This window comes from Natrix helvetica (assembly GCF_964273705.1).
Source record: "Natrix helvetica genome assembly, chromosome: 1".
Classification (NCBI taxonomy): domain Eukaryota; kingdom Metazoa; phylum Chordata; class Lepidosauria; order Squamata; family Natricidae; genus Natrix; species Natrix helvetica.
The window spans coordinates 72318182-72342953 of record NC_138548.1 but is presented as its reverse complement, the minus strand read 5'-3'; the positions used below and the strand labels follow the sequence as shown (position 1 = coordinate 72342953).

General features: G+C 41.6%; 1 protein-coding gene across 1 annotated transcript in view; it reads left to right on the top strand.

Annotated features, from left to right (window-relative positions):
- The window catches only part of LOC309387007 (cytosolic phospholipase A2 epsilon-like), a gene marked incomplete at its 5' end in the record, with an annotated part of 51724 nt that extends 27996 nt beyond the window's left edge, over positions 1-23728 (top strand). The window contains 9 exons of the mRNA XM_081943059.1: positions 5698-5834; positions 7349-7571; positions 11183-11297; positions 12872-13009; positions 13458-13565; positions 14918-15109; positions 16722-16891; positions 21316-21499; positions 23309-23728. Coding sequence (XP_081799185.1) covers positions 5698-5834; positions 7349-7571; positions 11183-11297; positions 12872-13009; positions 13458-13565; positions 14918-15109; positions 16722-16891; positions 21316-21499; positions 23309-23517 — 1476 coding nt within the window. The 3' untranslated portion in view covers positions 23518-23728. The remainder of the gene's footprint in view (positions 1-5697; positions 5835-7348; positions 7572-11182; positions 11298-12871; positions 13010-13457; positions 13566-14917; positions 15110-16721; positions 16892-21315; positions 21500-23308) is intronic.
- Positions 23729-24772: the final 1044 nt, after the last annotated feature.

Below are 24772 nucleotides of genomic sequence, written 5' to 3'. Positions count from 1 at the left end.
GAAATCACATATTGACTAATCTTAGTGTTAACAAATTTACCAATCAGTGAGAGAAAGTTGCTTCGGTAATAGCTGACAGGCGTTGAGGAGAGGAGTGGGGGAAAAGCTGACAAGCAATAATAAAAAGGAAAACCATTAAACTCAGAAGCAAACAAAACAATTAATTAAATACTTGTTTTAAATTATAAAAACAAACAAGCAATCACACAAAACTTAATGTTCACTATGTAAACTTAATTATAACCCTTATTGCTTAAAAGAAAAGATTCAATCATGGCTTGATTTAATCAGTTCTTTTTCTGCATTAATAGGAATGCCAAAAATAAACAAGAAAAACCAATTAAGAAACTGATTTAGAATACTATAAATATTGTTGCTAGAATGTTTCATATTTTATAGACTACCTTCCATGGGCTTTGACTCTTGAAAATAATACTTCCTCCTCTTCAATTTATTTATTTCTATTTCTTAGCGCTTATAGACCGCCCCCTCTCCCAAAAGGGACTCGGGGCTGTGTAAAGTAGCACCAGCATTTTTCTTTCCTGAAATCCGGACCAGATTTTCGTTCTCACAATATAAATATGTATATATACACACATCATTTTATAAATGCCAAAATGATGCCCATATAGAGTCCTGTGGAGTGTCTTATTTAACGGACACTATGTCCTCTCTCCCCACCTCCAGGCAGCAGCAGCAGCAAGGGGTATAATTAAAAGGAAACATGGGAAACAGTGGTGGGATATGGCCAGTACGCCCCCGGTATGGGTGTACTGGTGCCTGCTGGGAGTGCCAGGTACTGTTTTGGTACAGTGCTCTGGAGGGCCTGCCCGCCCGCTCTCCTTACTGCTATTTTAGCCGATTGGGGCTTTCACGCACGCGCATGGAGCGTAGAGCTGGAGCATCGCAGGCGGTAAGTATGCATGTGCATGCTGCGCGCATGCTGCACGCATTCATGTGGTGGACGCCTGTTGCAACAAGATCCAGAACCCACCACTGATGGGAAAATACAGAAGAAGGTTAAGTCCAAATCCTGAATTTCATTGTCTCCTTTCAAAATTGAGAATTTTGAGGAGGAGGAGCTTCCGGAGGGAATGGAGGTTTACCTCTGAGCTCCGTTCACGCGGAGCTCTCTTTCGGGCTGGGGATGCTGCCGACCCTCTTTTTCATCCCGAGGGTCGGAACTCCTGTTGGCTGACCACCCTGCCTTCTGCCTGGGACCCGAATTGGCCCGTTTGGTTGCCTGGTTGCCCGGGCAGGAGCGAGGGAGATGGCGCACCAGCTGGTGCGGGGCGGAGCGGAGCGCGGAGAAGCGGCAAGGCCTTGAATGGGGGGGCGGAGGAGGCCGGAGGACGATTGGAAGCCCGGAGAACGATTGGAAGGCGGCGCCGATCAGAATCAGGGTCCAAGGAGCCGGGACGGGATGGCAGCGACTCAGGGAGAGCCAAGGGAGAGTCGAGAGCCATGGGAGAGCCGAGCGGAGAGCCGAGCCGAGCCGAGCCGAGAGACGAGCGGTCCGAATTGCACTGGTCGTGGCGAACTCAGACCGGCGGGAGGGCCGCGGAGAGGAGAACAAGGCCCGGATGGTTCCCGAGGCGCCGGAGGGAAGAAGGAAAATGGAGCGAGGCCTGAGGCGCCAGAGGGAGTGGAAAAAATCAGAAGGTAGGCCACAGGCAGGCCGTGGGGGGGTCGAAACGCTTCTCCAGGCCCAAAAATGGCCGAGGGTTGTTGGATAGATCGAGGACTATCAATGATTGGCACCGAAGGCAGGCCACGGAAACAGAGGCGCTGGAGCACAGGCCACGGACTTAGTGGTACATCAGAGGCCTGTGCGGAGGGCTGCCCTGCACCCCCCCCCCCGTGCGATTACAACCCCCCTCATTCATCTAGGGCTACCTATTTCTACCACCCACTGCGGCCTTCGTCTCAGTTCCAGCCCAAGCTTCCATATTCACCAGCTGGTTATTATTATTATTATTAACCCATCATTTTCATCTACGATGTGGACTATTTCCATCTGCCTATCTCTATCAGGACTATTTCATCCGTTTCATCTGGATGTATGTGGTTTTGGCTAACTTACATTAACATCGACAGCACCCACTTGATGAGCGCTGGCCCTTTATTATGCTTTACTCGAGAGTAGACCTGCTGCTACTGCGAGAGGCCCCCCTCTCGCAGCTATGGCCTCCAGCCCTTTCAAGGGCCCACCTCGAGGACGGGTTTGTTAACCCAGAGAGGTGGAGGAAGCGTGCTTTAAGGGGTTTTTTAGCTAATTGTTTTTTAAAATGTATAAAGGGTTTTAAGGGTGGGGGGGGGAAGGACCAGATCAGGAGCGATAGTAGAGCCAGGCAATTAGGTGTGGTTGAAAGAGGAAGGAATGGAGCGGGTGAGGAAAGGGAGGATAACATTCCATTACAGGGCTCTTTGATACCAACGGTCGTGGGGAGGGGCAGGTGCGAGGACACATTAAGAACGCGCAGTCGGTTGGGAGACCGGGGTTTTTGGTCATTCCCGGTCGTTTGTACCAACCCCTGCATACTAGGTGGTCAGGTTTCACAGGCCCAAGGCCTGAGACTGCTGTTATGCAACGCGAGGTCCGTTGTTAATAAGGCCCCCCTCATTCATGATCTTATCTTGGAGGGGGAGCCGGACCTCGCAGGAATAACCGAGACCTGGTTGGGCTCCGAGGGAGGTTTACCCCTCGTTGAATTGTGCCCACCAGGTTATCGAGCATTTCATCAGCCTCGGGCCCAGGGGAGGGGCGGCGGGGTAGCAGTGATTATTCGGGAAGACCTTGAGCCGAGAGAGTTCACCGTGCCACAGACATCCGGGTGTGAGTCCCTTGTTGTGAGATGGGGCCCAGGGAGGCAGTTGGGCCTGCTGATAGTATACCTGGCTCCTCGCTATACATCAGCGGCCCTGCCTGAACTCCTTGAGCTGATCTCATCGGTGGCGATTGAGACCCCCAACCTTATAGTGATGGGGGATTTCAATATGCCGTCGATGGGAGAAGCGTCTGAGGGGGTTCGGGAGTTCATGGCTTCCATGACAGCCATGGACCTGACCCAGTTAATTCAGGGCCCTACTCACGAGGGAGGCCACACGCTGGACCTCGTTTTTGTCTCAGGCCGGTGGATGAGTGATCAGGGAATAGGGGACTTAGTCATTACTCCCCTGTCATGGTCGGATCACTATCTTCTCCGGCTGGACTTCCCTGGTGCTACCCCACACCGCGAGGAGGCGGAACCGGAAGGTATTAGATGGTTCCGCCCCAAGCGCCTGTTGGAACCAGATAGGTTCCAGACGGAGCTTGGGCCACCTCCTGTGGATTTGACCCGCCCCCGAGTGGAGGACCTGGTAGACGCATGGAGTAGTGCGACTACCGGGGCCCTGGACCGGGTGGCGCCTTTGCGGCCTCTCCTGCGGCGACGAACCACCCTGGCTCCCTGGTTTACCGAGGAGCTAAGGGTGATGAAACGCCAAAGGAGACGCCTAGAGAGTCGTTGGAGATCCTCTCGTTCCGAATTTGACCGAGCACAGGCACGAGCCTACTTGAGGACGTACCTTGTGGCATTAAGAGCGGCCAAACGTCAACATTGCGCCGCCCTTATTGCGTCTGCAGATAACCGCCCTGCCGCCTTGTTTCGGGTGACTCGTTCCCTCTTGTTTGAGAGGTCGCGGGAAGCCCCTTTACAGGGTAGAGCAGAGGAGTTTGGGAAATATCTACATGACAAAGTCGCTCAAATCCGGATGGGATGGACCCCCTTCAGTGGTTCAGTAGAGACGCCCGTGGCGAGTCTTGAGGGTCCGCTTTGGGAGGAGTTTGATTCGGTTGCCATCGAGGATTTGGACAGGTTGCGTGGACGTCTGCGACCCACCACATGTTTATTGGACCCGTGTCCCTCCTGGCTTGTACTGGCATCCTGGGAGGTTACACGTGACTGGCTCCTGGTCCTAGTGAACACTTCGTTGGGTGAGGGGTCTCTACCAGCCGCCTTGAAAGAGGCGGTGGTGAGACCCCTGCTCAAGAAGTCTTCCCTGGACCCGACGGACCTAGTCAATTATCGTCCAGTCTCCAACCTTCCTTTTTTAGCGAAGGTTGTAGAGAGTGTGGTGGCACAGCAGTTCCCACGCCACCTGGAGGAAAATGATTATCTAGACCCGCGCCAGTCCGGCTTCCGACCCGGGCACAGCACGGAGACGGCCTTGGTCGCATTGGTGGATGATCTCTGGCGGGCCAGAGATAGGGGTTGTTCCTCTATCCTGGTCCTATTAGACCTCTCGGCGGCTTTCGATACCATCGACCATGGTATCCTGTTGCACCGGCTGGAGGGGCTGGGAGTCAGGGGCACCGTGTTACGGTGGTTTGGCTCCTACCTCACTGACCGGACGCAACGTGTGTTGGCAGGGGAGCAGAGATCGACCCGGAGGCCTCTCACATGTGGAGTGCCACAGGGTTCGGTACTCTCGCCTCTCCTGTTCAACACATACATGAAACCGCTGGGCGAGATCATCCGTGGTTTTGGGGTGGGATATCATCTGTATGCTGATGACACTCAGCTATACATCTCCACCCCAAACCACCCCAATGAGGCCATCGAAGTGATGTCCCGGTGTTTGGAGGCCGTACGGATCTGGATGGATGGCAACCGACTGAAACTCAACCCTTCCAAGACGGAGTGGCTGTGGCTTCCGGCGCCCCGGTTCAACCAGGTGTGTCCTTCTCTGGCCATTGGGGGCGTGCAACTAGCCCCTATGGAACAGGTGCGCAATTTGGGCGTCCTCCTGGATGCCCGGCTGTCCATGGATGACCATGTAACAGCCGTGGCAAGGGGGGCGTTCCATCAGGTTCGCCTGATGCGCCAATTGCGCCCCTTATTGGACCGGGATGCCCTACGCACAGTCACCCATGCGCTGGTGACGTCTCGCCTGGACTACTGCAATGCTCTCTACATGGGGCTTCCTTTGAGATGCACTCGGAGACTACAGTTGGTCCAGAACGCGGCCGCGCGGGTGATCATGGGGAGGACTAGATTCTCCCCTGTAACACCTCTCCTGCGCGAGCTGCACTGGCTTCCTGTGGTCTTCCGAGTGCGTTTCAAGGTCTTGATTATGATCTTTAAAGCGCTCCATGGCACAGGGCCTAGTTACATGCAGGATCGCATCCTGCCCCACACATCCCTACGACCAATCCGCTCTCACAGAGAGGGACTTCTCCGGGTGCCGACCGCCAAACAGTGTCGGGGGGCGACACCCAGGAGCAGAGCCTTCTCTGTGATGGGCCCAGCCCTGTGGAATAACCTCCCCCGGGACATCAGGATGACTTCCGATCTCCGCTCCTTCCGTGTACAACTGAAAACCCACCTCTTCCAACTATCTGGCCTGGCTCAACCGTAATTTCCTCGTACTCCTCCTGACTGTCTGTTTTTAATCATTTTGAATTGGATTGTACATGGGGTATTGTAATTAGGGTATTTTAATGGTTTTTAACTGTCTATGTATTGTATCTGTCAACCTCCTCCGAACATGTGTGTCCTTGTACTTATGTGTGTCGTGGATTTATGTAAATGTTATATGTTTTTACTCCATTGTACGCCGCCCCGAGTCCTTTTCGGAAAGGGAGCGGCTAATAAATTTAAATTATTATTATTAAATTATTATTATTATTAATTACTTGCTTGTTTATTTTTTGAGGTCCCAGTAGTTGCAATCATGACAACAGGGGGCAGTATGCGATCACTGACTGCATGTTTTGGAAGTCTCCGAGGTCTTCAGAAGCTCAACCTCCTAGACTGTGCTACATACATGAGTGGATTGTCGGGCACAACCTGGTAAGGGCATTAAAGCATATTTGATGCTAGAAAAATACACTTTGCTCAGTTTCTGTGCCTTTTAATTACTTGGGTAGGACATAAAGTCACTGACCTACTTGAGAAATAAGTCTGTGACTGGCTGCTTTGTTTAAAAGAAAAGAACCTGCTTTCATTTTAATTTTATTTGAATTAAGGAAAGAGAGCCATTTGAGGTCTAGGGATATTCATTCATTCATTCATTCATTTATTAGACTTATAAACTGCCCCCTCTCCCCGAGGGGACTCGGGGCGGTGTACAGACAGAAATAAAATGCACTATAAACAACAGAAATACAAAACCCCAGAAAAACAAATTAAGCAAAAAGTCTGTACAATGATCGTAAAATTAGCTAATAATTAAAACCAATTAAAATACCCCAAAATTTAAAATTTGAAATACCGGCCAGGAGGGTCGGGGATTGGATTATGATTATGATTGTGATTGGGCCAGGCCAGCTAATTGGAACAGGTGGGTCTTGGGTTTCTTACGGAAGGAGCAAAGATCAGCAGTGATTCTAATATCGGGGGGGAGGTCGTTCCAGAGGGTTGGGCCCATCACAGAGAAGGCCCTACTCCTGGGCACCGCCCGCCGGCATTGCTTAGCGGATGGTACCCGGAGGAGTCCCTCTCTGTGAGAGCGAATTGGTCGTAGGGATTTGTGGGGTAGGATGCGATCCCAAGGAGTGCCAAGGAGATTTGGGGCTGAATGTATATTGAGAAAATTCCTTTTTGATCTAATTACCTGCCTACAGTTAATTGTAAGAATTCAAAAGAAGTTCTGTATTGATAAATACAACAGGTGGTCCTTTTCAATGACTTTTCTGATGCAGTTATTAAGTGAATCTGGCTTCCCTCCCATTGACTTTGCTTGCCAAAAGCACCATGGGAAAGTTGCAAATGGCGATCAGGTGGACCTGGGACGCTGCAACTATCATAAATACATGTCTGTTGCCAAGCATTCCAATTCTGATCATGTGGCCTACAGGATGCTGCAATGGTCATGTGTGGTCATAAGTAACTTTTATCAGCACTATCATAACTTTGAATAATCATTGAACAAATGGTCATAATAAACAATATGCAAGAACTACCTGCATATTGGACTTCAGTTCCAGAGATGGTATTCTCCCGGTTTGGACCAGTTCACTTGAACCGGTAGCAGAAATCGTGGGTGGCCCTGCCCACTTGCCCCGGCTCTAGGGCATCCCGTTTAGGCCCTTTTTTCACCAAAAGCATATGCATGGAAGGCTGTGTGCATGCTTGCGTGCTCACATTTCTAAATCGGTAGGGAAGGTTAGTCAATACCACGCCTGTTCAAGTCCCATAATTCCTGACTACACTGCCTCTGTTGGCTGACTCTAACATGGATTCCTTTGTTTGGAATATAATTGTAGTATAATAAAGGAATGTTGCTTTAATGGGGTATTTTAAAGGAATCTTGTAGGATATTTGATATTTAATCCAACCAGATATTCTTGAATTATTTTTCCTAGGAGCATGGCAAAGTTGTACAAAGATGCGCACTGGTCAAGAAAGAGTCTAGATGAGCAAATCAATGAGGCTAAAAGACATGTAACTAAGAGCAAACTGAGTGGTTTTTCCATGGAGCGTTTGAAATATTACAACAGGCAATTGCGACATCGGAAACAAGAAGGACATAAAACATCCTGCATAGATCTGTGGGGTCTCCTTATTGAATATATGTTGAATGACGGGGTAGAGTACTTTTTTTATAGTATGATTTGAAACTACTGGTTCTTAGACATATTCTGTATGACTTTGAATCCTAAGGAGCCTTGCCCATTGTTTGTCTCCTGCAAGCAGATCAATGTTTGGCTGGATGGTATAGATAACATTTGCTATTTCTAGAATCATGGGCTGTAAGGATTGCAGGATACCTTGGAGATCATCTAACCAAACCTTGTCCGGTGCAGAAAGTGGATATCCAGTTTCTTTTTAAACACTTCCAAGAACAGATGGTACACCAGGCAGTCCAGGGGTTGCCACAAAGAAGAGGGAGTCAAACTATTCTCCAAGGCACCTGAGGGTAGAACAAGAAGCAATGGGTGGAAACTAATCAAGGAGAGAAGCAACTTAGAACTGAGGAGAAATTTCCTGACAGTTAGAACAATTAATCAGTGGAACTGCTTGCCTCCAGAAGTTGTGAATGCCCCAACACTGGAAGTCTTTAAGAAGATGTTGGATAGCCATCTCTCTGAAACAGTATAGGGTTTCCTGCCTAGGCAGGGGGTTGGACTAGAAGGCCTCCAAGGTCCCTTCCAACTCTACTAGTGTATTATTGTATTGGTCCATTGCTAAACAGTTCTTACCATTAGGAAAGATTTTCTGATGTCCAAGTGAAATCTTCATTATAATTTTAACCATTTATTTCTGGTCCTGTCTTCTGGAACAATTCTGCTCTACATGTCAATCCTTAAGATGCTTGAAAACAACTATCACATATTTCCATGGTCTTCTCTTTTTCAAACTGACTATATTCCAGTCCCTCCAGCCATTCCTCAGATTTTTTTTTCCATTCAAGCTCCTTATCGTCTTATTTCTTTTACTCCAGTGTATTAATATTATTCTTATAGTCTAAGTGCAGTCTGACCAATGCAGAATATAGAAGAACGATGACATATTTTGATATTGACACTGTATTTCTGTTGATGCTACCCAGGAAGCATTTGCTTCATTCTGCTAGCTTATGTTTAATTGTATAATTGCAACCTATCAATATATACAGATCCTTTTGGATGTATATGTAGTCTTTGTTTAGTGACTACAAATAGTTCCAGAGAAATGTTCAATAAGTGTTGCAACTGCCTTGGATTGTGACCGTTCACAAACATAGTAGTAATAAACAGCAACAACTCATTTTCTGACCACATTTCTGCACACATTCACATCATCAAAAGCCTTCAGTGCAAAACTGATTAAGATCAGGTCAGTTTCACTCAGCCCCTGTTGGGGAGGATTTAATCAGTTAATCAAGGTCACAGAGCAGAGCTTGTTAACTTGCAGTTAGCATTTTATAGGAAGTTTTGCACCACAGAGTAAAGCAGGTGTGGGCTGCTGGGGGTTTGCATGGGTTCAGGCAATCCTCTAGCTAGGATTCTGCCCAGTTTGACGAACCCCCAAATGCCACCCCTGTCAATATTGGTAGAAATATTTTTTTTTATTTCTAAAGGTCAAACAAGTGACCTTTATATTAATTTACTTCTAACAATCATGGTCTTTAAACTGTTGTGTAGCTATTGTAGGATTGAATCTCCATCTCAAACAATTCATCCTGGCTTTAGAAATGAATCTCCATCTCAAACAATTTATCCTGGCTTTAGAAATGAATCTCCATCTCAAACAATTCCCAGGGTTATACAATACAATACAATAGTAGAGTTGGAAGGGACCTTGGAGGTCTTCTAGTCCAACCCCCTGCCTAGGCAGGAAACCCTATACCGTTTCAGACAGATAGCTATCCAACATCCTCTTAAAGACTTCCAATGTTGGGGCATTCACAACTTCTGGAGGCAAGCTGTTCCACTGATTAATTGTTCTCACTATCAGGAAATTTCTCCTCAGTTCTAAGTTGTTTCTCTCCTTGATTAGTTTCCACCCATTGCTTCTTGTTCTACCCTCAGGTGCTTTGGAGCATAGTTTGACTCCCTCTTCTTTGTGGCAACCTCTGAGATATTGGAACAATGCTATCATGTCTCCCCTAGTCCTTCTTTCTCTTAAGCTAAACATACCCAGTTCCTGCAACCGTTCTTCATATGTTTTAGTCTCCAGTCCCCTAATCATCTTTGTTGCTCTTCTCTGCACTCTTTCTAGAGTCTCCACATCTTTTTTACATTGTGGCGACCAGAACTGAATGCAGTATTCCAAGTGTGGCCTTACCAAGGCATTATAAAGTGGTATTAACTTTAATTCATCCTGGCTTTAGAAACTGTCTTTGGTAAATCCAGTAATAGCCTTTGCCCAGTTCATCTCTAGGCTTATCATTTGTATTTCCACTGTCATCTCTGTTTTATAATCCAAAATTTCTTTATTTTCCATTGTTTCTGCAACAGTTTGACTTTGTTTTTCCTCTTCATCCTGTTGGTCTGTTTGTTTGTTTGTTTGTTTGTTTGTTTGTTTGTTTATCCGCATTGTTCTCTTTTACATCTTTGTTTCCTTTACAGTCTTCTTTAAAACTGCATTTGCAAATACAAATTTTACCAAGTTTATTGTTGCACTTTAGCTATAAATTCCTGTCCCAATTCCTCAAATATCCTTTGAAATGTCTTATGCATCATACTGTTATCTGTCATTTTATAAATTTCATTGCTCTTCTTTTAGTTCATTAATCCCTCCCCCACCCCCTCAGGTTTCTTTATTTTTAAATTTTAAACCAATCATCTCTTTCCTGATAGATTAAACAAGTTATATTCCCATGAAGATAATAATTTGTTTATTTTAAAATTTAGCAAAAATCCTAATATTTTAAAATAATCTGGTCTCAATGCATTTATATCTTTCTTGAATTACATTCTTATTTAGATTTTTGCCATTTATTTTATATGTATTGCAATGAAGATTTTAGTTCATTAATCCCTTTTTTGCCCTCCTTTATTTTTAAATGTTAAACCAATCATCTCTTTCTTGATAGATTAAACAAATTATGTTCTCATGAAGATAATAATTTGTTTATTTCAAAACTGAGCAAAAATCCTAATATTCTGAAATAGTCTGGTCTCTTAATGCATTTATATCTTTCTTGAATTAAATTCTTATTTAGCTTTTTGCCATTTATTTTATGTTCTTCAAGTGGGTAATTATTAGTTTTCTCTGTATTGCAATGAAGATTTACTCAGCAGGTAGTTTTCTAAACGTATTGCTCCAAAGATCTCTTGTAACTTTAAAATGGTTAGAAAGCCAATAATAGATGGAAAGAGGAATGAACTTGGTATCCTTCAATGCTTCAATGCTCCACCATGGTTGAGAGCTTGAAAGCATCTCTCTTCTCCCAGCATTCTAGCCCATGGGTTGACTGCTGTCCTGATGTCTCCTTGCAAGGAGCTGCTGTCTGAAGCACAAGCCCATATTGTCATCTCCCCTCCTTCAGCAACATGGGATTCAATTTTCTCACAGTTGGAATTCCCATTCTATGCTTTGAAGATTAAGATTACAGGGTATTCCAATAGCATTTCTATTGGAAACCTAATTGATATGTGGATGTCAACATGTGCAGCATACACAATTTCAGAACAGGTGATATATACTTGTATTACAAAAGAATAACTTATTTTCTATCTTTAATTGGTTTTATATTTCCTTTTAAAATACAGAAAGACAACCATAACCTTTCTGATCAACAGCAAGCAGTGAATGAGGGGCAGAATCCTTTCCCTATTTACACTGCCATCAATGTAAAGGAGAAGTACAGCACTATGGATTTCAAGGGTAATACCAAATTCAAGGTGGCGATAGCAAGAAATCTTTGATTAGCTAGATATAGGTCTCTTGATACTTTTATGAAACAGGCAGAGAAAATAAATTGCACATTAGTAATCTCAGATTGAAAGCCACCTCCTTGCCCTTGGATGTAAATGTAACATAGTATATGAAATACAAAGACAGTGTGGTCATGGGCATTTTAATGATTCATTTTAATATTTTATTGCTTGTTTATAGTTTTACTGTTACATTGTGGATCTTTTAATTTTTATTTACAAGCCACCATGACTCTGGTGATGTATAAACAATGGTGAGATTCAATTTTTTTTTTTACTACCGGTTCTGTAGGCATGGCTTGGTGGCCATATGAATGGGTGGGCATGGCCAACTGAATGTCACTCCCATCCAGTCACATGACCCTCCCAGCCACACCTACCCAGGTTTGTGGTTCCCTGTGTTTTCTGTGGGAAATGGGTCACGTGACTGGGTGGACATGGCCAACTTGATTGGTCTCACTCTTAGGAAATTTCTCCTTAGTCAAACTCACAATAAAATGGCACAATAAAATAGCACTGTTCCAATATTTAGAATAGAATAGAATAACATAAGTGGAAAGGACCTTGGAGGTCTTCTAGTCCAAACAGGAAACCTTACACCACTTCAGACAAATGATTGCCCAATCTCTTCTTAAAAACTTCCAGTGTTCGAGTGTCTACCACTTCTGGAAGCAAGTTGTTATACTGATTAATTGTTCTGTCAGGAAATTTGAGGGGCTCCTACAAAATGAGGGAGTCAATCTATTTTCCAAAGCACCAAAAGGCACAACAAGAAACAATGGATGGAAGCTAAACAAAGAGAAAAGCAACCTAAGACTTATAATACACAAGAGTAGTCTAATTGTCTGAAATCTTCAGCTGGTGTCTACTGTACTTGTTTAATCCATTCAGTTCCAAATTCCAGAAGAAACTCCAGGCTAAGAAACAGAGGCTGGTGCACAATTGTTCCGTATATTGTCAGTGACGAGGCTGCTTTTACATTTGGGGCATCCCAGTTTTAGAACCACATAAAATGTGCCATCATGTTATTATAAATAATAAGCTATTTATGGCTGGGCCATCTCCCTTCCATGCTCCCAAATAAATATTTAAGACCACACAATTACTTCTGTTATTACATTTAAATTTGTCATGTCTCTAACCTGATGACTGTATGTACGCACCTACACAGATGGCAAACAATAAAACAGGTTTGTCAGGTGTTGTTTTTTTTCAAAATCCATGTCCAACCTACGGCCCTGAGTTTTCTTACTTTTTTAGATTGAATTTTTGAGCCAATACAAATAACAGCAATTAAGAACAAAGCTAGTACATGCCACATCATTTAAGCCTTTATTAAAGAAAAAAGGCTATAATTATAAACAGAATAAACAATATTAACAAGGAAGGGAAGGAAGAACACAGGAAAGTACAGAATAAAAAAACCCTGTTGTTATGTGCGGGTGCCTGGTCTTACCTAATACTGGAGTTAATGCACCAAGGCGGGTCTTGCTTTTATCTCTGTGGCTGTAATTCTTTCTATAGAATGGATGGAATTCACCCCTTACGAAGTGGGAATACTAAAATATGGAGCTTTTGTTCGGACTGAAGATTTTGGAAGTGAATTCTTTATGGGGCATCTTATGAAAAAGCTACCAGAGACTCGGATCTCTTATTTGCAAGGTAATAAATGGCAGGTTTGTACTTTATAGTAAAGTAATAATTTTAATGTTAAAAAAAATAAAAGATAGCTGAAAATTGGAAGGCACTATACTTCCATCCAAATGTACTCTATTCAATAATAATCATTATACAACTGTTCAAGTGAGTCTTAAAATAAAGCAGATGCTCACATGAATTTTTTCACATTCATATTAAGAAGACCTCTTAATGAGTGGTTCAAAGTCACCAAATAGAAGTGAGTTCTACAGAACTCTTTCTCAACCAAGGTAAAACACCACCATCAATAACTACAATGATCGCAGTGGTAGCTGGAGGAAATATGTAGTGGTACATTAAGGAAATATTAGTAAACTGCACTCAGAATTAAAGACAGAAAATAATTTGATTCTACCATGATAGTTTTCTACTGCAAATGAAAAAATACATTTCTGTACATTCTTCTGGGCAGGCATGTGGAGCAGCATATTTTCCTTTAATCTGCTGTATATCTGGAATTTAAGTCACAGTTCCGAGGATTTTTGGCACAAATGGACTCAAGACCAAATTGTGAATATTGGTAGGTTGTTCTCATACCACTCTTATTTCTTGTTACTAGTGGGGTTTTTTTTTTGGGGGGGGGGGGTTGTATAAGAAAATTAAAATACAAAATTTAGAAATGTTTTTTAAAAAGACAAAAAAAATTAAAAACGCAACAAACAAGACATTAAAAAGAAAAAATATATTTTAAAAAAATCTAACACACATACACAGAATGTCCTCTCTAGTTAAATGCTGGTTAATATAATACAACAGTCTTAATTTCCCACCCCTTGCAAAACAGGCCAAAAAACTTAAAACTACTAAATCTGTTTACAGATTGTTAGCCTGTCATCTATATACTATATTAATAACATATAATAAAAAAACAGTTAACAAGAAAAACAATAATAAACACATTATGTAAAGGTATAAAAATAATACAAATTATTATTATTGATGATAATAATAATAATAATAATAATAATAATAATAATAATAATAATAATAATAATAGGAAAACAAAATTGAAATTCCAAAATCATCTGTTAACAAACTGTTACTGTAATCCACTCATAGAAAATTTACCATGGCTTCAATCCCAAATCATCCCAAATATTAACTCTACTTTGTTCCAGATCAAATATCCCCATTTGTTTCTTAATACCATCTCTTATCCACTGCTGATTGATTGCATACAATAAGTATGTTACTGATATTCTTAAACCATATGTATACAATGCAGAAAAAAAACACCTCTCAGGAATCATAAAATATTGCACTGATATGAGAATTTTCGGTTCCTATGACAAATAATTTACTGCATATTTAGATAAATGAAATAGTCCATAGTTGAACAAGGCTTCTTTTTAAAATTGGCACTGCCACCACATTGAATTTATTTTCTTCTTGATGATTAAATATTTACACAAATTACAGTAGTCCTCGACGTATGACCACAATGGAGCCCAAAATTTCTGTTGCTAAGAAAGAACAGTTATTCAGTTTTACACCATTTTCTTGCCACAGTTGTTAAGTGAATCATTACAGTTGTTAACTTAGTTACATGGCTGTTAAGTGAATCTGGCTTCCCCTTGATTATCCTTGTCAGAACGTCACAAAAGGTGATCACATGACCCCAGCACATTGCAACCATCATAAATACATGCCAGTTGCCAAGCATCCAAATTCTGATCACCCCACAGGGAGCCTGCAAATGTTGTAAGTATGAAAAGAGATTAGAAGTCACTTTTTTCTGTGCCATTATAATTTGGACATTCACTAAATGAATGTTTGTCAGTCAAGAACTATCTCTTCTTTTGCAAAGGATTAAAAATCTAAGCCAGATATAGACAATAACATGTTTCTTTCATCATAATTTATTTTCCATAGATGAAGAGCCTCATTTAACTATTGAACCACAGGAGCAGAAGGCACATCTCTACACACCAGCTGGACCGCTATCCTGTGCTTTTAGAGATGTCCTAACAGATCGCTTATCAGTTGCCCAATACCACAATTTCATCAAAGGTCTCCAGCTTGACAATAGTTACCTTGAGAATGAAAATTTCTGTAGATGGAAAGGTAATTTCATTGGTTTCTTAAATGATAGATTCCGTAAAATTAGCTGAACGTCCATGAAGTCCAAAAATTAAGCAGATCTGGGCCCAGTTAGTACTTTAAATTAGGAACTCCTAAAAACAACAAGTGGCTAATCTGGGAGGTGAAAATAAATGTTCAGAAAGATGGCAATAGAATAGCACTTCTGCATTGTTGACATGAAATCACAATTTGTGTGTTGGTGAAGCTTTCATGCCTTAAGCCTCAGTAGCTGCAGGTAGGCTTTGACTTACAAGAGTTCATTTAGTCACTGTTCAGAATTTACAATGGCATTGAAAACAGTGGTTTATGACCATATTTTTCACATTTATGACCGTTTCAGTATCCCCATGGTCATGTGATCAAAATTCAGATGTTTGGCAACTGACTCATGTTTATGATGGTTGCAGTGTCCCTGGGTGGTTTTATCACCTTTTGTAACCTTCTGACTAGCAAAGTCAATGGGGAAGCCAGATTCACTTAGCAGACATGTTACTAATTTAGCAACTATTGTGATTTACTTAACTGTGACAAGAAAGGTCGTAAAATGGGGCAAAACTCACTTAATAACGATCTCACTCAGCAACAGAAATTTTGGGATCAATTGTGGTTATAAATCAAAGACTACCTATATAGATTAAATGGGCTGTAGCATGACTGTGCCTTTAATCAGGATCAACATATATGTATTTTCAGTTTCCTCTAAAGTTGAAAAAACAAGTAGAGTGAACTGAAAATATATATGAAGTTTAAAGTCGAAAAAAACAAGTAAAGTATTTCTGGTTTAGTTATGCCCCAAACATGCATACACGGTGAGACACATGAACCACACAGTATAAAATCCAAATTATATAAACGGCTGTATGTGTGTGTGTTCTAACATAACAACTCTGGAATGCCTTGAGCAATTTCAACCAAACTTGGTACACAGATGACTTACTTTCTGGAAACAAATATTGTGAGGGTAAGACATCCCTAAAACCCCTCAGTGTGTGTGTTCTGTTAAGATATAGCCTGTTGTGCCTTAAAATGGCTTCTACTGTACTGCCGTAAAATGCCTTCTACAGTGCAGCGCAGTGGAATTGCCATGGTAATGGCTTCACAGTACTCCACAAGGGGGCTGCCTCTGGTAAGGGGGGAAATCCAACATTAGAAATTACATTTGATCTGGACATTTTCCCCCTATAAATAAATTCCCGGCAACGCCAGGTTATAGGCTAGTTATTTAAATAAACACATGTCTTTTCAAGCAGCAGATTCCAGCAATTCAGTACACATAAGGGCTGCTTGAAAATCTAATCAGAACCAACTTTTCATTTGTGGCAAGTAGGTTGCATGGATTTTTATCCAACTTGGCAATTTTTGGATGTTGGAGCGGGGAGGGAGGGGGATTTGTTTGGGCAATTTCAAACCATCACACATTACAACAGGGGTGTCCAAACTTGGGAACTTTAAGACTTGTGGACTTCAACTCCCAGAATTCCCCAGCCAGCATGGCTGGCTGGGGAATTCTGGGAGTTGAAGTCCACAAGTCTTAAAGTTCCCAAGTTTGGACACCCCTGCATTACAAGAATGTGGATTCCTCTTATTTTTTTAGACACTGTACTGGACTCTTCTTCACCCAATCAGTTAACACAAAGCGAAGAATATTTGTCTCTGGAAGATACTGGGTTCTTCATCAACACTAGCTCTGCTCCACTGCTGAGACCAGAAAGAAAGGTGGATGTTATCCTACATTTAAATTACAGTGCAGGATCACAATCACGGGTGAGAATTTCTTTTGAACTCTTGTTTTTTCCCACCCTATTTTTCAATATGGATTCTCTGTTTTCATTCGCTTATTTTTTTTTCAATATAACATTTATTGAATATTTTTTTCAATAAACTGAAAACTATACAAATGCTAGAAAAGAAACAGAAAATAAGGAAAAACGATGAATGTAAGAAATAAAATAGAAAAGGAAAAGAAAAAAAGAAAAGTGTCAGGCCTGGAAGTCATCTTTTTCATTGGGCATTCAGTCTGCACATTCAATGCTGTGGGAAAATGGGAGGGGGGATTATATGGAGTATGGGAGCTATATAGTCATAATAACATTCCTTTCTCAGAGAGTCAAGGACATCTTGCCCTGCACCTGGAGGGGTATGAATGGTAAGCATCTCCAGTTGGGATGGTTCCTGATTGGGCCATGTGACAGACATATGGGTGCTGGGCAGGGGCTTGAAGTTTCATTTGGGTGGGGAATACCTGGAAGCTTTCAGATTTGGGTTTTCCCAGATGTGCCAATATGACATTACTAATAAAATGGAAGTTTGAGGACACTCAAGCCTCAGAGTCTTCTTTCGTTGGGGGTGTTACTTGGAACCAGTGACGTGCGGTGAGGTTTATGGCTGGTGAGGCTGGTGACATCATCAGGAAGGTGGGGAATGGGACCACGTGTGCTGGAGGCTGAGGCTGCCTCAGTCTCCAGCACACGTGATCCCATTCCCCGCCTTCCTGAGCACACTCCGCTGGCTCGCGCTCCCCAATCCCCAACAGCAGCTGCTTTTCAATGGTTTTCTGTGCGTCTGGCATTTAGGACATCCGGCTATCTACCTAAACGCCAGGCGCACAGAAAAGCACTGAAAAGCACTTAGCCTCCAAGCCACTTCGTCTTGATGATGTCGCCGACGTCGCTGCTGGGCGCAGCCGGACGGAGGTAACCAGAGTGGTGCCAAGGGGTCCGGGCGGACGAAAAAGCGAACGAGCGAGCGATGGAGGATCAGGCAGCCTGATCCTCGGTCACTCGTCTGCCGGACTGCCTCGGCGCCACTCTGGCTACCTCCGTCCATCCGCGCATGGCAGCTGTGGCAACGTCATCAAGCCCCTGCCACTTCTGGATGTCGATTGCAGTCGCGAGGAGCGCGCAAAGTACAGCGGAGGCAGGAAGGTTATTGGTGCTTCCGAGAACCCTCCTGCCTCCGCCGGTTGCCCAGCTGGCACCGCCCCGCGCGCACTCCTTCTCCTCCCTCCTCTTCCTCTTATATATATGAAACTCCCTTGTGGATATTATTATTTTATATATTATTATTTCATGATGAGAGGTGAGGCTCTGCCTCCCCTGCCTCCCCTGACCGCAAGTCCCTGCTTGGAACCCTGACAAAAAGATGATAAAGAAGCAGTTTCTGATCTGACAGTGGTTATGCTTTTGTATTTCACGCTCTGTCTAAAGTTACATCATACTTTTCTTCTTTCTATAAATTACCCTTCGGAATCTTCAAACCCATGAATCACAAATTAATTGTATATAAAAATGCTCCTTTTCTAATTGACTGACCATTGATCCCAGCAAGAAAAGTTCAGGTTTCAGTTGAAAATCGATTGTTAAAAAAAATTGTACCATTGTATGAATATAAACATTTCTGGATTTTTTTTTACAAGTCCACCAAATATGACAAAAAATCTCTCTATGTTGTCCCTATTTTCAACATAAATTTGAAGAATCTTTATGTATTCTAGACAATTTTTCTTGAGCCATCATATACCAATGGTAGGTTTCATAACCATTCTCATTTAGAATACAACTTTTAAGACTAAACAGCAGGCTGCAAAGATTCAATTTCCAATCAGGCAGTCCAAATCTCCCCATTTCTTTGCATCTTAAAATATTTTATATTTAACTCTGAGTTTTTTCCCTTGACACACAAGCTTCAATATATCTTCCTGTCATTGCTTAATAGATACATCAGTTGTTATAAATGGTATTGTTCAAAACAGAAACATTATTCTTGGCAATAGAAACTCTCCCCAGCAATGACAATAATGGTAATTTCTCCCAATTTAACATGTCTTTCTTGATTTCATTCCATGACTGAACATAATTATTCTGGTACAACAATTATTCAATTATTCTAGTATTGTTGACTGTAGGGAGTAGTGCTCATCTCTGTTTCAAGGCCATTGAGGCAGCACTGTCTAAAGACATTTCCGTGGTCATGTGGACAATATATCATAGAGCGCCATTACCTTCCCATCAAAGGGGTATCTACTCACATTCACATGGTCTCAAACTGCTAAGTTGGCAGGAGCTAGGCGAGGACAAGAGCTCATCCTGTCATATGATGCTCGGTACTCAAACCTGGGCTGCCAGCTTTCCAGCCAACAAGCCCAATGTCTTCACTGTTGAGCAACCAAGCCACCCGTTAGTCATCGTGATACACAGGTATTTCACATTTTTCTTGATTTGAAAACCATTTTCCCATCAATTCTGTTTGTTCTTTCCATTTAAACATTCTTTGTTAACATCTTCATCTTTTGTTTATTAATTTTAAAACCAGCTGATTTCTCCCCCCTCCCTCCAAATTCTTTAGCTTTTCCTTTAATATTTTGATTCCTTCCAGTGGATCTTCCAAAATTATCACTAGGTCATCAGCAAACATAATTCATATATTTCTCCATATCTGCATTCCAGTAATTCTCTCATCTCATCTTATATTTCTGTTCAATATTTCCAAAGATAAAATAAAAAGCAATGGTGGCAAGGGACATCTCTGTCAAGTCCCTTTTCTATATCTCAAAGGAGTTTGTTAATTTTCCATTAACAGTGATCTGCATCTTTTGTGAAATACAAATCAATTTTAGCCATTTGTTAAAATTCCTGTCAATGTCCATATCTTCCAAAATTTTAAACCAAAAAGTGCAGTTCAAACAGAGAATGAGCTTTCCTGCATCAAGAAAAATCAATGTTCGATGCTGATTTAATACATTCAATACATTCCTGAATTTGTCGTTCAGCTGTATTTTAGGTAGAACTCCCTTCCACACTGATCTTAATGAATAAAGTTCTATAAAGCCATCTTCATTCTCTCAGCTAAAATCATTGTGAGCAATTTATAATAATTATTCAGTAATGATATTGGGTGATAATTATTTTGGTGAAGTTAAGTCTTCAACTTCTAGCTGTTTATGCTATATTAGACTCCGTGTGGAGGCATGATGCCTACCTAGCAGTTCAAAACCATGCAAAAGCAGGTAGATTAATAGGTACCATTTCAGTAGGAAGGTAACAGCATTCAGTGAGCCTTGGTATATAGTCATGCTGGCCATATGACCATGGAAATTGTCGTCAGACAATGCTGGCTCCCTCAGCCAAGAAACAGAGATGAGCACCATGCTCATCTAGAGTCCAAATTTGCTTCCATAGAAGGGTTGCTTGCACGATTCTAATCTTTGTAGATGTAGACAAAGCATGGTGTTCGAATATATTTTCCAAGTGTTCACGATTGCTCTATCAATACTAGTCTACATCGTATTTGTTGCCTCCTTGTTCCTTTACTGTTGATGGTTGATCCTAAAAGGCAGAAGCTACCTACCACTTTGAAATCTTTATTATCAGCTTCAAGGCATGTTGTTCTACTTGCTGTATTGTCATTAGTTCATCTTCATTATGAATAATTTTAGTTTCATTTTTTCACTGTGCGTATTGACATTTATTACTGGAGCTTGCAGATTTTCAGTGATAATGGTAGCATCCTCACCATAACACAGATTATTCAGGTTTCTTCTTCCAATTTTCTACCACACTTATCTTCTTCTAATCCCCTTAATATATATTCAGCATATAGGTTGAATAAAAAGGGGGAGAGTATATAGTCTTGCCATACTTCTTACCAAACCTGGAACCCATCTTCTTCACTATGTCCTATCAATACTGTGGCCTCCTTATATAAGTTTCCCATGAGGACAATGAGATACTCTGGGATTTCTATTCTTCTGAGCACTTTCCACAACTTGACATGATTGATACAATCAAAGGCATTTCTATAATCAACGAAGTATATTGATTTATTTAGGTATTCTTTGATTTTCTCAATTATCCAGCATACATCAACAATAATGTCTAATGTTCCTCAATCTTGAGCTATGGTGGCACAGTGGTTAGAATGCAGTGTGGCAGGCTATTTCAGTTCACTACCAGGAGTTTGATCCTCACCAGGCTCAAGGTTGACTCAGCCTTCCATCCTTCCAAGGTCAGTAAAATGAGGACCCAGGTTGTTGGGAGCAATATGCTGACTCTGTAAACCACTTAGAGAATGCTGTAAAGTACTATGAAGCAGGTGTAAAAGTCTAAGCGCTATTGCTATTCCTTTTCTAAAGCCATATTTAACATCTCATCCATGCACGAATTATTATATTTACTTGTTTTTAAATCTAGCCCCTGGAGCAATCATACAACTACTTTGCAGATCAAGGAATCCCATTTCCCAAAGCTGTCCTGAAGGATGATGACAAACATCTGAAGGAATGCTATTTATTTGAAGATGCTGAGAATCCAGCAGCACCAATATTATTGTTCTTCCCGCAAGTGAATGATACTTTTCGCTACTATAAAGCCCCAGGTATTTCAATGTTATAATTATTTTTTATTATTAATGTAGCCCAGCAAGGTTATTAATGTACACACTACATTGTTAATGTAGCAATGATTAAGAGTGATGAAACAAAAAAAATGCTATATAAAATATATTCTGAAACATACCGTGTTTCCCCCAAAATAAGACAGAGTCTTATTTTCTTTTGACCCCCGAAATAAACGCTTGGCCTTATTTTTGGGAAGGTCTGTTATTTTTGAGGTGCAGGAGGTAGCAATCATGGTCACCTCATGGCTGCTGCTGTGTTGCAATATTTTCGGGGAGGGCTTATTTTCAGGGGAGGGCTTATTTTAGCACATGCGCTCAAAAGCCTGATTGGGCTTATTATCTGGGGAGGTCTTATTTTCAGGGAAACAGGGTAGTGTCCCCAGATGTATTAGCCCTGTTGACTTTGACCCATAATCCAGCATTCTAACTGAAGCACCTTGAGATTAATTTGAATATGAATGGAATCAAAGGAGACACAAAGAGAAATGGGGTGGAGAATTGTGCATCGAGCCTCTATTTTAGATCATCTTCTTTTCTTTTGCAAAAGATCTTCTAAAAACCAAAAATCTCAAAGTCAATATCCAAATGTATCTGTACACTGGAAGACATCTCCCTCCCTCCCACCCTATTTCTGCCCCTCCCTCCCTCCTCCTCCCTCTCATCTATCTAACAAAATACATGCATGCATTTTGTTTTCAAAACACTTTTAAAAAGACAATTCTCATGTTTATTAATAATAATCAATAAAAGTTTAAAATAGAATAGCCTCAAATTGCTATTACAAGTAGATGCAGTACTTTGATATACATCCCTAGTAGACACTGATGATAATCTGATTTAAATAAAATCCATCTTAAAAAAACTTTTTTTATTAGAAAATTGTTGTGGCCCAGCAGCGGCCGACTGAGCTGTTGGTGGACTCTGACAGCTCAGACCATTGTGGGACTGCTCTGGAGGATGTAGAAGACTCTGGAGGGTGTTTGGAGTCAGAGCAGGAACTAGAGAGGTCTGTTGGCCACCAGGTGGCATCTGAGTCAGGGAGCAGTGAGGAAGAACAGAGGAAGGTTGTCCCTGACGTGTGTATGCGTAGAATTGATAGGAGAAAGGAACAGCTGTGGAGAAGACGTCATAGAAGGAAGTAAGGACAGCTGGCTAAGGGTGTGGCCCCTCCCAAAGAGTTATAGGTGGAGCGATGGGAGGGGAATCTTTGCAGGAAACAACAGTTCATTTTACTAGCCGTTGACAAAGCATTCCGTAAGTCTAATCTTGGTTTCTTGAATATAGCATTCTAGGCTCCTCGTCAAGAGGTGGTTTTATCTCTGTAATTAGTCGTGGCAGACAGCCCAGCCTGTGTCTGCATATTCATTGGAATCACGGGACAGAACAAAAACACAGGCTGTATTGTCATTGTGTACAGACCTGCCTCTTCTCTGTTTCAAGAGTGCTTGCACACTGAAATGAACTTTAGGGCCTTGGTTCTTTCTGAGCTTACTTGCTTTGTTTGTTTGTTTTTGTAAAAAAAAATCATTACCAAACTAGGTAACATCAGTACTAATAACTACCCCATTCCTTACTAACACTGATGATATTACCTAGTTTTGTACTTGTCTGCAAGAAAGCAACCAAGCTCAGAGATCACCAAGGATTCCACAGTTCAAATCTTAGAACAAAAAATTCTTGACATGTATCAAACGAACCTCTAAGGAGAATCTAAACTGTCTTTATAGTAAGTTTTAATTTGGGCAACTTATATTTCAATTCTCTCCCCTTCCCCCACCCCCCTTTTAGGTGTCAAACGCTCCAAGTCAGAAATGAAATATGGTGAGGTTGACATCTCCAGTAACAACAGTCCATACTCAACGTACTCAATGACATTCACTGAGGAAGAATACGATCAGCTGATAGAACTGAGTGAATACAATGTTCTAAATAACCAGCATCTCATCCTGCAGGCACTGAATAGGGCAGTGGAACGGAAAAAAATCCTTAAGAAATAACCAATTTCTCTGTGTCCCTGTGTATACAGAATGTGAGGTGGGATGCAGTTATGCATATGTTGAGAATTCAGGAATCTAAGCCAACTCCATTTTGACTCCACAACAAATTGCCTGAGGTCCTCCTTTCCTAGTTTTTTTCAGGAATAGCTATTGGTGCAAGTCAATGTATCAGACTTCTACAAGCAAGAATCCATCTGATCAATTTCCTTAATTTGAGGCATCATTAATATATTACTATGTTCTTTATAATGTAGATATTAAATGTTTATATAAATAAAAAAATTGTTCTGAGTGCCAGTGTTATTTCATGAAACAATCCTCTATTTCCTTAAATACTTGGCATTCAACCCTTGTAGTCTTAAAGCAGGAGTTCCCAAACTTCATAATACTGTGAGTCCCTACAATGAGAAAATGAAACTCAACAAAATTACTAATTTTTTTATGATCACAATGGATTAAAAGTACCACTTTTAATCATTAACATTTACTTTCTCTATCAAATACATAATAGAAATGTACAACTGTATTTATAAAATAGTGTGTCGACGTTTAACAATGTTAGAAATAAGCAAAAAATAATAATAATTAAGACACATTTTAATGGGATGGATGGACTTGCATACTTTTGCACAATCCCTGAAATCTGAATTTCATTTGAAAGATGCTCTCATTCCCAAAAGGGAGAGAGAGAAATGGATATTTCCTTGGCTGAAATCAATTTCTTTTCTCTTTAAATGCTGGAGTTTACAAAACTTCCACAAGGTGTAAGTTGTTTTGAGGCAGTGGATAGGCAGTAATACCAATAAAGGAGAATATTTGCAGCTCAAAGTTGAAGGGAGGGGTCCTTGGTGCTCTGTGAGCTTGGGTGTTTTCTTGCAGACGTTTTATTACCCATCAGAACTGATGATGTTACTTAGTTTGGGTAATGAAACATATGCGAGAAAACAGCCAAGCTCAGAGAGCACCAATGACCTCTCATAGGCAGTCATGGCAGAATATAGCAGCAGCTTCATTGTGGCCATGTTGTGCAGGGCAGCCAAAGGCAGAGATGGAGCGTGGGGGAGGAGAAAGAGAGGCAGGTGGGAGGAATTCACATAGAACTAAAGAAAGAAGTCAGCTTCTTGTTGTTGGGTTAGTTTTCTGTTTAGATAAAAGCAACATATTGACTCATTTCCAGCACTGATGATGTTACCTAGTTGGGTGATGAAACATTTCCAAGAAAACAGCCAATTTCAGAGAGCAGTAAGGACCCTAC